Source organism: Cyanistes caeruleus, chromosome Z, assembly GCF_971803275.1.
Source record: "Cyanistes caeruleus chromosome Z, bCyaCae1.hap1.1, whole genome shotgun sequence".
In the NCBI taxonomy this organism is placed as follows: Eukaryota; Metazoa; Chordata; class Aves; order Passeriformes; family Paridae; genus Cyanistes; species Cyanistes caeruleus.
Window position 1 is genome coordinate 80,407,169 of NC_141732.1, and position 13,100 is coordinate 80,420,268.

Here is a 13,100-nt window from a genome sequence, read left to right on the forward strand (position 1 = left end):
TAGAGCAGAGCAACACAATCAATCCAAACTTTTAAGTTTTATTTATGTACATCTGTCCACGCAGATTTACTCCCGAGCCATTAGCTTTTGCTTCTTCAGCTTCTTCTGGGAGATCTGGTAAACAAACACAGAAAGAAGAATATGGTGAAATGAGTCTTCCCAATACATCACAAAGTTATCTTTTAGACATGGCTGTGAACTGTCAGGAACTCCCTCATGAATGATACACTCATCACACCTGCACAGGATCAGGAATCCCTACAAGCACTACATTGCTTGTAGGCTCCAAATTAAACTTTTTTCATTGCACACACCACCCAGGGTTCATTCACACAGGCTGGGAATGCTGTAGCTGCTTTGAGGGAGGAAAGAACAAACCCTCTGTGCAATTAAAAAATGGTTCTCAGGGGTGTCAAGTGCTTGGGGTTGCTCAGAAACAAGTTACTTTTTTTCATGGGAATTCCAAAGGTGTCCTAAGATAGTCATCACAGCAACCCCTCTCTGCCAGACCAGACTGACTGCCAACAGTGTTACAGAAACAGGGCACACGACATGCAGTACCTTTTTCTTCTGGGCAACTTCCTCCTCTGGCTTGGGCACGATCTGCTCCTTCTCCGTGAGGATCATCTCGATGTGGCACGGGGAGCTCATGTAGGGGTTGATCCTGCCATGTGCCCGGTACGTGCGCCGGCGCATCTTGGGAGCCTTGTTCACCTGGATGTGCTCAATGACCAGGGAGTCCACATCGAGACCCTGGCAAGCAAGAACATCTGTGACCCATTCTCATCTTTAAACAATTCTTCTCTGCAGTGAAAACACGAGTAATCATCCCAGACACCACTGCTGGTCAGTGTAACGCCCCGGCTTGGAGGCATCACGGAGCTGATGGTTTTCCAAGGATTTACCACTAACACAGCCAGGCTTTGTGGCACTGAGGGTTTTCCAAGGATTCATCACTGACACAGCCAAGCTTAGTGATGCCATGGAGCTGAGGATTGTCCAGGGATCTGCCAGTGGAACTGCTGAGCTTGGCAGAGTCATGGAGATGAGGACTTACCGAACAAGTGCCATTTAAAAATCACAAAGACCACCCTGCACACATCACAAGTAACTTAAAATTATGCTGATGGCTCATTGTCTATGGTTATTTTATGGTTACTGAAAGGAGTCACCCATTACTCCAACACTGTCAACAAAGCTACCAAATTAAGCACTTTAACAAAGACAGCAACTGACCAAGAGTCTGCAGAATTCAGATTTTTAAAGATCTGAACAACCTTTTTGTGTGAAAAGTTTTTAATTTAGTTTTTCCCTGTGAAAAACTGTTGCTGCCATTTTAACTTGAAGGACACAGGTAGCCTGCTTCTAACAGGGAGCCACACCAAAGCCACCACACAATTCAGTTTTGTGGACAAAGCAGGTTTCAAGTGGCTCTTCTGGTCAGTGACACCCAAGCCACTGGTGCTGACAGTGACACCACCACTTTGTGCGCAGTAACACACCTTGAGCTCAGCGTTGCTCTCCGCATTCTTCAGCATGTGCAGCAAGAACTCTGCACTCTTCTTGGGCCAGCGGCCCTGTGTCCAGCCCCACTGCTTGGCCTGGAATCAGAGAACAACAATGAGAATCCTGCTTTTGGCCAGGTACAAAGCAATTCAAGTTGCCTTTTATACACCTTTAACTTGCCATTATCACAGAATGGTTTGGGTTGGAGGAGACCCTAAAGCTCATACAGTCCCTGTCACGGGCAATGACAGACCTCCCACTGTCCCAGGCTGCTCCAAGCCCCAATGTCCAACCTGGTCTTGGACACTGCAGGGATGCAGGGCCTGCCCACCCTCCCAGCCAGCAATTCCTTGCCAGTATCCCAGCTGGGCCTGCCCTCTGGCACTGGCAAGCCATTGCCTGGGTGCTGGCCCTGCAGGCCTTGTCCCCAGTCCCTGGGCAGCTCTCCTGGAGCCCCTTTAGGCCCTGCCAGGAGCTCTCAGCTCTCCCTGCAGCCTGAATACTTGTGCAGGGGAGCAGCCCCAGCTCTCCCAGGCTGCCTCCAGAGCACAGGGGCTCCAGCCCTGGCAGCAGCTGCGTGGCCTCCTCTGGGCTGGCTCCAGCAGATCAATGTCCTTCCTGTGCTGAAGATCATATTTTATGGATTAGAATGGATTAGAATGGACCAAACCAAACAAAACTTAATCCCTTGACTTTATGCTGCCAACTAGATGCAGGCACTCCAAGCAGATGAATCTTCTAGAATTAACAGCCACTCTTTCCTTCCTCTTGAGCAACCTGCTCTGGTGGAAAGTGTCCCCCATGGCAGGGAACTGGAGTGAGATGAGCTCTGAGGTCCCTTCCAACCAAAACCACCCTGTGATTCTGTGTTTTACTGCAAATTTACCATCAGCAGTGACAGACTACGTCCACACCATCTTTACATCACCTTTTCGTCTTTAGCACCCACAGCCAAAGGCTCCTTCCCACGTTTCCCCGGAGCTCACCTGGGCGCACCTCCCGACACCGCCGTTGTAGCGCCGGAAGGGGACACACTGCTTCTTCAGGGTGACATCCTTCAGGTACTTGGTGGCCTTGCGAATGTGCATGCCCTTGATGGCCTGCGCGGTCTCTCGGGTGTTCTACCAACACAAGGCACAGGAAAGATGCTCTGAACAAGTCTTTCCAAGAGACAGCATGAGCACAACCACTCCTCTGTCCTCCCTGGATACAATTCTTTTGGCTACAAAGGAAATACTTACCAAAAAATAAGACCTAAGTCAAAGAATGAAAAGTAATTAATACTTTTTTTTCTTTGTTACCTGCTCTTCTGTTGGTATGACTGCCACTACTGAATCTGTAGCACTTTTTTTTTTTTTTAACCCAGTGGGTACATTTAACCAGAAAACTCGCTACTCTTAATAAAATTGTAATTTAAGTACTTACACTTTTTTTATTTCCTGTTTGGCCACTAATCTAAAAAAGCAAGATCTGGAGGGACCAATACTTACTAAAATGCCATGTTAACAATGTTATTTTCTCTAACGGAATTTTAAGAGAAGGCTCAAAAAAAAAAAGTTAAGGATAAAATATCAGTTTTCTAAACAGAACTTGCTAATTGTGTAAGCCAACTCTTAACTATAATCCTATATGTTAGTAATAAATAAAAGAAATCAAAGTGAAAACTTCTTATTACACTAAGCAGAACACGATTTGCTAAATTCTAATTTGAATGTGATTAAATAGCACTCCTGAATAAATTTCTGCACCCCAGCCTTTTCCAGAGGAACTGAGGCCCTTGTGCCAAACACCATACAACCAAAAAGAGTAAGAGAAATTAGAGAATTTTCACGCAAAATACTAGCCCAGTGTCTGATAAATTCACTCTGTTTAGCTGAGTTTTGTTACTTAAAAGGACAATTTTAGGATCCAGACTCCTTATTTTCTGTGGATGGAGACAACTACAAGTAGCTAATCGAATTTCTTTAATGACTGAAGAGTAAAAGACACTTTTTTAAAAAAAGGATATAGATGGGATATTGGGAAGGAATTGCTAGCTGGGAGGGTGGGCAGGCCCTGGCACAGGGTGCCCAGAGCAGCTGGGGCTGCCCCTGCATCCCTGCAGTGTTCAGGGCCAGGATGGACGGGAGTCCAGACCCTAAACACGGCAGAGGATGGAAGGAGATTTTCCTTACAATCCCTTTCAATCCAAGCCAATCAGGGCTTCTTTTAACTAACAAAAAACAAGTAAAACAGCAAATGAATTTAAAATTCCTGCTAATCACACACTCCTTACCTTGAAGTGCACACGCAGGTTAGATCCCCGTGACTTGCATGCTGCAAGAGAGAAAAGACCAAGTTTTAGAATCAAAATCTCACTGGCTTCCATGCAATCCCACACGAACGCTCCTAAAACAGCAACTCACATTTCGTGGGGTTCTCCGGATCCAGGGAGTAGCGCACCATCTTGAGAGCTCAGCTGAAAAACACCAATTAAAACATATTAAACTTCCAACAATGGCAGGCAGGATCTGGACTGCTCCCCTTACTGCCGCAGCTGCTCAGGAATTACGCGTTCTTTTCATAGTTACATCCAAAGGTGTCCTAAGAAAGTCATCATCGCAGCCATTAATTTTCTCAGGCCTGTCCCTTCCCCGCATCCGCGCCCGCCCTCCCGCGCGCCATCCCGGGGAATACCGCGGGTGCCGCGCATGTCGCAGCGATCCCGGTGTCCGGGATGCCAGTGCCGGCGGGGATGGGGCGGGATGGGGGCGGATGGCGGCGGCCGCCGCGGGACCACCCGATCATGGCTCCTCACCTCAGGGCGCCGGCCGCAGAGGAAGAGGAAGGGCGGGGCGCGCCGTGAGCGCGCGCACGTCTCGCGAGTTTTCGGACGGGGACGGCCCCCGGGACCGCTCCGCCCCCAACATGGCGGCGGGGCCCCGCCGTGAGGGCGGAGTGTGCTGAGCGCGTCACTTCCCTGTCGCTATGATTAAAGCTTACCGTGAGGGAAGACATCGCGGTATTCACGCTGCTATGGCGAAAGACACCGCCGTATTTATCCTCAGCTTATGGTGCAGGTGGTTTTAGTGAGGAAATCAGCGTGCATCTGACAGAGCACCACCAGCCGCCCAAGGGAGGGGATTGCCCTGCGCCGCTCCGCGCTGGTGCGTCCTTACTTGAACGTTTGTGAGCAGTGTTGGTCACTGCAATATAAGAAAAATAGTAAACTGTGAGCGACAAAGGATGGCTACAGAAATGGTGAGGGGAAGCCTTATGAGCGGCGGCTGAGAGCCCTTGGCCTGTTCAGGTGGAGGGAGGGGAGACTTATCCCACTTAAAACATTCTCGTGAGAGAAGAGAAAGGTCAGGCATTGATGTTTTTTCTCTGGTGACCACCGACAGCACCCAGGGAGCGGCTGGAGCTGAGCCAGGGAGGTTCAGGTGGGATATCAGGGCAAGGTTCTTTCCCCAGAGGGTGCTGGCACTGCCCAGGCTCCCCAGGGAATGGTGACATTCCTGAGGCTGCCAGAGCTCCAGGAGCCTTTGGACAGCGCTGCCAGGGGTGCCCAGGCTGGGATTGCTGAGGAGCTGGACTCGATGGGCTTTGTGGGTGCTTTCCCGCTCAGGATATTCTGTGGTTCGGTGATTCAGTCATTCGGGATCATTCAGGTTGGAAAAGACTTCGGAGATCATTGATTCCAAGCTGTGCCCGATCCTCACCTTGTCACCAGCCCAGGGCACTCAGTGCCAGGTCCAGGCATTCATTGGACATCTCCAGGAATGGGGACTCCAATAGCTTTCTGGGCAGCCCTTTCCAAGTTCTTTCCATAAGGAAATTCCTCTTGATGTTCAACCTGAACCTCCCCTGGCATAACCTGAGTCCATTTCCTCTTGTCCTGTCCTTTGCTCTCAGGGTGCAGAGTCCGACTCCCCAACAGAGAGCACAGAATTTTTACTTTTGGGAAAGACCTTTAAGATAGTTGCATCTAACTCTCATCCCAGCAGTCATCACCTCCTTCACCATTAGATGGCAGCTCAGGATGGGAATGTAGCAGCACATTGCTCACAGAGCTGTCCAGGAGGCCATAACGAAGAGATTCATTCAAAGTCATATTTATAAACTTCAACTGGTATTTACTGCGTCATTATAAAATAATCACAGACCGACTCATTAAAATAAAAGATTTTTTTTTTCCCATTTGAGGCAGCATTTGCAACTAGAAGTGCTTGGGAAGCAGCTCAATAAAAGCAAAATGTTTCCTGAAAATGGTACCCAGGTGCAGCAAAAGACTCATTGAGAAAAAAAATGACAGAATGGGGAAAAAAAGAAGAGATATTCCTGAGAGGGCAGCAATTTGGTGTGCAGGCATCTCCCCAGCATGGGAGTCTGGGTTTAACTCTGAGTTTAGAAATAACCAGAGGAAGAACTTGCTGCCCATGTAAATGCTACGAGCAGAAGGCTATTTTTGGGTCTCTTGTTTAGGGCTAAAAAGCCCCAATGCTCTGCAGCTAGGATTTCACCCAGAAGGGAAGAGGAAAATATTTGAGCTATCACAAATATTTACATGGCTAAAACCCCTAAGAGCTCTAGTTGTTACTGCAGCTCTCCATTTACCTGCCTTAAAATGTGCCTTTGTCTTTGGTTTTGGGGAAGCTCTCTGCAAAGTCTCCAAGCAATTTTCAAGCACTGCCCTCAAAGACTAAAACATGCTGGGGTGTGGGCATATACTATTTCTTCTCTTTATTGTAGAATCATGGAATGGTTTGGAAGGAACCTTAAAGACTATCTCATCCCACCCCCTGCCATGGGCAGGAACACCTTCCACTATCCCAGGCTGCTCCAAGCCCTGTCCAGCCTGGCCTTGGACACTGCCAGGAATCAAGGGCAGCCACAGCTTCTTAGGGGAGCAGTATATAGCACTGAGTTTCCAGGCACAACAAATTAAAACTGGCTACAGCTGAGGTCCTCAAACACTTCCACAGCCTTACTCACCATACTGTGGGAGTCCCCTCTCCAAACACCCCTGTATGCAACTCTTCTTCATTTCTGCCCTTCCTTTTTCCTCTGTTTCCTGCTGGAGCAGGAACCCAGTCTTTCCACGGGAAGCATCTTTGCACACAGCTGCTTCTTGGCAGCAGAGCACAAAAGCAAGGAGACGTTAAAGGAAGGCTGAAGGAGAGGTGTGAAACACAAGCACTTGACACATGATGGAGATTATCACCTGTGTTCATCAATCAAACCCAAAATAAATACATTTTCTGTTTCCCTATAGGTGGAACTGTTTTGTTCAGCTGTTAAGGGTTTGGAATGGTGGAAGGTAATCACAGAATATCCTGAGCTGGAAAAGACTCACCAGGAGTCTAGCTATTGGCCCCACAGACACCCCAACAATCCCAGCCTGTGCATCCCTGAGAGAGCATTGTCCAAATGCTCCTGGAGCTCCGGCAGCCTCGGGGCTGTGACCCCTTCCCTGAGATGCACGTTTTCAGCTTTGTTGGGAGCTTGATAAGAGCTCTCATGGGCAGCCTAGCACATACCTGGTGCTGGGATCAGGGCTGAGGCAGCTCAGCTTGTGCTCCAGTTGGGATTTCATTATGTTATTCCTCCATTTTGCCACCTGCCTGGGATATTTGGGTTTTATGAGCTGACTCCAAGAGAGCTTTCAGATCCTAAGCAGAAAATTCAGGCAGGTAAGTCCAAAACTGTATTCTTGAAAAGTTTGGAAGCAGCTGCCTGATAATTGTACTGGAACCTCAAATCCACAGGACTTTACCTCAGACTCTGCTGCTGTCATTCCTCTTGCTGCCCTCTCTGTACTGCCCAGCCCCAGAGTCTGAGCTGTGCACGCCCAGGGAGACATTGCTGTCCCAGCAAGAATGGACAGCAAACACCCAGCTGTGCTTTGACTGAGCAGAGCCTCCTCTCTGTGCTCTGGGAGCTCCTGCTGAGAGCATCCTCCTGTGAAGGGTTGATCACAGTGGCAACAGAGGTTTCTGCCATCTCCTCTGCTCTGGAGCCAGCCTGGGAGAGCTGGGAGTGTTCACCTGCACAAGGCTCCAAGCAGAGTCTTCTAAAGGGGTTCAGGAGAGCTGGAGAGAGATATGGGGTAAGGGCTGGTGGGACAGGACAAGGGGGAATGGCTTCCTGCTGCCAGAGGGCAGGGCTAGATGGGAAGGAATTCCTGGCTGTAAGGGTAGTGAGGCCCTGGCACAGGGTGCCCAGAGAAGCTGTGGGTGCCTCAACTCTAGGAGTGTCCAAGGCCAGGCTGAATGAGGCTCGGACCAGCCTGCAATAGAGGAAGGTGTCCCTGTCCATGGCAGGAGTGAAACTGGATGGGCTTTAAGGTCCCTTCCATCCCAAACCATTAATTGACCCCATGATTCTCTCCTCTGGCTGTGCTCCTGGGGCTGGAACGGGGCTGCACCCCTTATCCTGCCATGGAAATGCCCAGCAGGTACTGGGGAGTGTTCAGGTACAGGAGCATTGCCTCACATAAGTCCTTTTGTGTCTTTAGCTGTGAGTAAACAAGCTGCCTTATCAGAGCTACTGGGAGCCAAATGTGACAATTAGCCAATGTCCCTGACTGTCATCATCCCTCTTGACCAGAGGGACAGGTGAGCTCCAAGACTGGAGTTATGTTTTCACTGTCTGGGGTTATATCTTTGTGGCAGCTCTAAAACCACATGGAGTTCATTTCCAACCAGGGGACCTTCCTGCTCACCTTCCAGCCTGACACTCAGCTCAAGCACACACCTGGCTTGGGGTGGTCACTTCACAGAGGGGCTTCTAACAGCCACAGGAGGGGCTGTGCTAAGCCCCCTGTAACACACAGAAACACTGGGGCTGACTGACCAAGCTTAACTCCAGCTCGCTAAAACACACCCCGTATCTGCTCCTCTACAGGAGAGGGCCTGACCTGTTCTTTGCACAGGAATGGAAGCCAATTCCTCAAATCTTTTTTGAGATATCTTGGCATTTCTCTTAGAGACCCAGCTTTTGGAGTCCAAGGGTTATGTGGGGATATTAAACTGTCATTCATGAAATTACACACAAATGGTTCCTTGTCCTAATGTTTAAGCAGAAAATCTTGAAGACATTTTAAATTGAAACCAGCTTGAATGCTGCAAACACTGAGGCTTTCAGACAGCTGTCTGCACCTTATTTCTGTGAAATCCTCTCTGCTGACCAGCCTATGGTCTCCTGCCCTCCTTGTCCCAGATGCATGGCTGCTCCAGAGGCACAGCTCACCCCCAATACTTGCCTTTTCCTCCCACAGTCAGCAAAACTGTGGCACTTGAACATATGGTAGACAAGTTCTTCACTAAAGGGCTCTCCACAAGCAACTTCAAATCTACTGACCCAGGCAGTGAGTCACAGGAGCAAGATTATAGAATCACAGAATCATAGAAGGGTTTGGGTTGCAAGGGACTTGATCACCCAGTGCCACTCCCTGCCATGTGCAGGGACACCTTCCACTATCCCAGGTTGCTCCAAGCCCTGTCCAGCCTGGCCTTGGACACTGCAGGGATGCAGGGGCAGCCCCAGCTGCTCTGGGCACCCTGTGCCAGGGCCTGCCCACCCTCACAGGGAAGAACTCCTTCTCAATATCCTGTTTATCCCTTCTTCCCTTCTCTCTGGCACCGGGAAGCCATTGCCCCTTGTCCTATCACTCCATGGAAAAGGGGAAAATGTACCTCCAAATGATGGACTGACCTTCATCAGAGATTTGCTCTGCATCAGTAATTCTGTCTTGTTCACTTAGAGAGCTCAATTATGTTACATATTCTACCCTGTAACTTTCAAGAAGAGATGCTTCCATAGGGAGCCAGGAGATCTTTACTTAAGCAGATAAGTTATTTATATGCATATATTTATGTGCATATATCTGCACATGCATGTGAATATATAACTCACTTTGAGTTAAACATCTAAAACATGTGAACAACCAAAACACTTTTTATTCCCTACGACTCATCCTAACATACAGGCAATTCTTTACAGGGAGAGAATAGCTGCACATCCTATTTGAATAATTTTTGTCGTGTGTATGCTGTACCTAGAGCAGGGGTGAGGAAAGAGCTGGGGAGCGTCAGGACAGTCAAATATCTGTCCTCATCTGTCCTCGCCATCACCGCTGCTGAAGTGTGACGCAGCAGCCACAGCACCTTCCGCATGTTGCTGGTGACCTGCCTGCCAGGATCATAGTCAAAACAAAAAAAAACAAACCATAGCAATCGGTGATGTTGTCTTAATACTCAATGTTTTTGGCTTATTGTCCAGAGCTATGGGTTCATCCACCCCCTACACACCCAGCTAGGAGGGAATCACTGGATAAACAAACCTCCTGTGTGATTAAATAACCTTGTAGCTGAAGTTTGTGTTTGTTCAGTGCAGTTTTTAACAGCAAACCCATTTACGCAAGTTGTGGAGGTCTGTGACTGCTAGTTCCTCACTTTAATGGCCAGGAATGCACAAAATCTGTGATGAGTGAATAACGACATCATGTAAGTGCCTGATCACAAACACTTTCTGGGATAAATTAAATCCTGGGTTTATATTTGCCTAACCTGTCTAGCACATAACCGAGAAGTGCTTTAAATGTGCTTTTGATTAATGAAACCTAAATTATCTCTGGAACCAGAGATATTGCCCACAATTTAGTCACAAATTAAAGTATGGGGAATTCTGTTTAAACAAAAGAGAATGGTTGAACCCTGAAGCAGGTGGGCCAGAGACAATATCCTGGGCAACCAGCTCTGGCTGACTCTGCCTTGAGTTGCAGGGGAGTTGCTCTGGGAATCGTCCACTGGCCCTTCCCAGCCTCAGCTTCTCTTGATCTGTGAATCCTGTCAACATTTCTAAAGCTGAATGTGCCCTGTACTGTGAAACAGAGCCTCAAACTCCCTTTGTTGCACTGCATCTCCTAAACAAAATAGATCAAAGAATCCTCCTCCTCCTCCTCTCCACTGTTACAGTCGTGATTATTAATGTGGCAGTGCTGGGTTGGCAGACTCAATCACCTCAGAGATATTTTCCACCCTTAAGCGATTCCATGATTCCATAACTCTGTTGGCTGTTTTTGCAGCTGCCCTGCTCCTCAAGAGCTCCTCTGGATCAGCTGATAAACCACAACCAAATTTGCTTTTATCTTCCAAGGGTATCTTCACCTCCCGGCTGGCAGACAGGGTGTGCAGGGAGCTGGGACAGGAGTGTCCTTACAGACAGGACCTGGCTTTACAGAGTTCTGCTCAGAGCTGGGAGATGATGAGCTTGGATGATGCCTATTTACACAACCTGTGCCAAAGTTTCAGCCAGCAGACAGCTTTCTGTTCATGACACAGCATGAAGCGACAGCCCTGAACATCTAAACTTCATGTCCATAGCACTCTTAGCATCATCTTCATTTTTCATCTCAGTGCGTGGCTCTTGTGGTCATTCCTTACTATTCTTATGGTCAGGGATTGTTCCTGAGTTTCTGATCTCTCCAGCTCTGATGATTGCAGTGTGTTCCTCTCCACAAGACGTAAACTACTTTGATCCCAAATGTCACCTCTGAGGTCATCCCTCCCATCTTGCTCCATGCCCGTTTTCCAGTCATCCAGCTACTTCCCTCTGCTATTGCAACAACTGACACGAGCCCCCTCTTTCAAACCTTTCCCTATCTGTCTAGCTTATTAATCCCCTCTAGCTGTGCTGCCCTCCCCCTCTCCAGTTCTCCCCTCTGCTCTGCCTGGTCTTTCCAGCGTGCTGGCCCAGTCACATGCGGTGCTTGGGGAGGTCATATGATGGGTAGGGCAAGGCTGTGGCAGGGGGCCCCTAGAGGCGGCACACCTCCAGCTCCCCCCCCACCCCTCGGTCACCAGCTGCTCTGTGTGTCACTCAGGTGCTGGACCTGCATCCTGCATGGGATGGGAGGCACAAGTTATTGCACAAGGAGAGCTCCCTTCAGAGAGCTGATTAATGGGATGAGTCCTGCCCCTATGTTGCAGACTGGGGACAAGGGCTGCTACTGCTCCTCTGTCCTACCTGCCCAGCAGGCCCTCCTTAGAGGATGCCACCCTTGCTCTGTGAAGTATATCATAGAATGGGATCCCAAAATGCTTTGGGTTGGAAGGGATCTTAAAAATCCTCTCATTTCACCCCCCTGCCATGGGTAGGGACACCTTCCACCATCCCAGGTTGCTCCAACCTGGCCTTGGACACTGCAGGGATGCAGGGGCAGCCCCAGCTGCTCTGGGCACCCTGTGCCAGGGCCTGCCCACCCTCCCAGCCAGCAATTCCTTGCCAATATCCCAGCTGGGCCTGCCCTCTGGCACTGGCAAGCCATTGCCTGGGTGCTGGCCCTGCAGGCCTTGTCCCCAGTCCCTGGGCAGCTCTCCTGGAGCCCCTTTAGGCCCTGCCAGGGGCTCTCAGCTCTCCCTGGAGCCTGAATACTTGTGCAGGGGAGCAGCCCCAGCTCTCCCAGGCTGCCTCCAGAGCACAGGGGCTCCAGCCCTGGCAGCAGCTGCGTGGCCTCCTCTGGGCCGGCTCCAGCAGCTCCACGTCCTTGTGCTGGTGTTGCCCAGGGCTGGGGCAGCTCTGCAGGTGGGGTCTCACCTGAGCACAGGGGCACAGGGGCACAATCCCCCACCTTTACCTGCCTGTCTCACTGCTGGTGATGCAGCCCAGGGTATGCCTGACCTCTACAGGGAAGCCCTTTTGTTTTTCCCCTGCTGTCACTGCAGTCTTTCTGCCTGTCTGGCCTTGGACTGGGAAGTCCTGGGATGAATGTCAGCAGCATCTGTACATTATAGACAGGAACATAAATTCAAGGCACTAAGAAATGCCCCAAACTCTTCCTAATTAATTACAGGGCCTTTGATTCTTCCTAATAAGCTCCACACACTCGATAAACACAATAAATGGGAGAAGTTAGGCAATTAGAAAGAAATGGCCAGGAGGTGAAACAGTGCCTCATGAGGACCAGCATCCCATCATCCCATTGCAGACTCTGCAAATAGACGTGGTAGGTGTCCTTTTCATTGAGATATTGAGTAATAAGAATGGATTCAGGGATAGGATAACCAATGAGTTGTCAAAGTAAAATATGCAACCTGGTGAAAACCAAAATGAGTAATACTGTTGGTGTAAGTAAAGCCAACTCCTGAGGAAAGCAGGAGACTCCTTGTATTTCCAAGGGTGACTTGAGGCTTTCCCCTATCTCAGGCAGATCCCATCTCTACACTCTGCATGGATTGGAGACAAATGGTTCAAAGAGGAGGGTAAAGGAAGAACAGGGTGCTGGAGAACAAATGACACTGACCTTGATGATACACAGCCACATCTTGTGCAGCTTATTCCTGTCCTCAAGCTGTTTGTCACCCTTTTTCTTCACACAAAAGCTAGTGCGTAAAGTCTATGTTTGTGGTTTAAAATACAATTCCTCTTTGGTGTGTGAATCACAGTGAAATACTGCCACAGGGTCTCCTAAACACCAGCTGAATCAGCAGTCAGGACCAGAAATAGTTGAAGAACTTGTGTGAGCTGACTCAACAACTGCCCAGGAAGAAACAATTACCCGAGATTTGTGACCATAAAGCTTGGGTACAAATTAATGGTAATGGTGAGAACTA

The 13,100-nt window shown here is 49.2% G+C and overlaps 2 protein-coding genes and 2 non-coding genes across 4 annotated transcripts in view; 1 reads left to right on the plus strand and 3 right to left on the minus strand.

Annotated features, from left to right (window-relative positions):
• The window catches only part of ELAC1 (elaC ribonuclease Z 1), a 511,775-nt gene that overhangs the window by 42,017 nt on the left and 456,658 nt on the right, over positions 1-13,100 (plus strand). The gene's annotated exons all lie outside the window — the stretch shown is intronic.
• On the minus strand, positions 19-4,410 carry RPL17 (ribosomal protein L17). The gene is made up of 7 exons (XM_086867561.1): positions 4,304-4,410; positions 3,912-3,964; positions 3,782-3,822; positions 2,493-2,627; positions 1,503-1,601; positions 562-753; positions 19-114 (listed from the first exon to the last, which is right to left on the minus strand). Exons 2-7 carry the CDS (start codon positions 3,949-3,951, stop codon positions 67-69), a joined length of 555 nt encoding a protein of 184 aa, XP_086723687.1. The 5' UTR covers positions 3,952-3,964; positions 4,304-4,410; the 3' UTR covers positions 19-66.
• On the minus strand, positions 426-494 carry LOC111941178 (small nucleolar RNA SNORD58). The gene has a single exon (XR_002869886.1). It is a non-coding gene; the product is annotated as a small nucleolar RNA SNORD58 (small nucleolar RNA).
• Positions 4,042-4,110, minus strand: LOC111941179 (small nucleolar RNA SNORD58). The gene has a single exon (XR_002869887.1). It is a non-coding gene; the product is annotated as a small nucleolar RNA SNORD58 (small nucleolar RNA).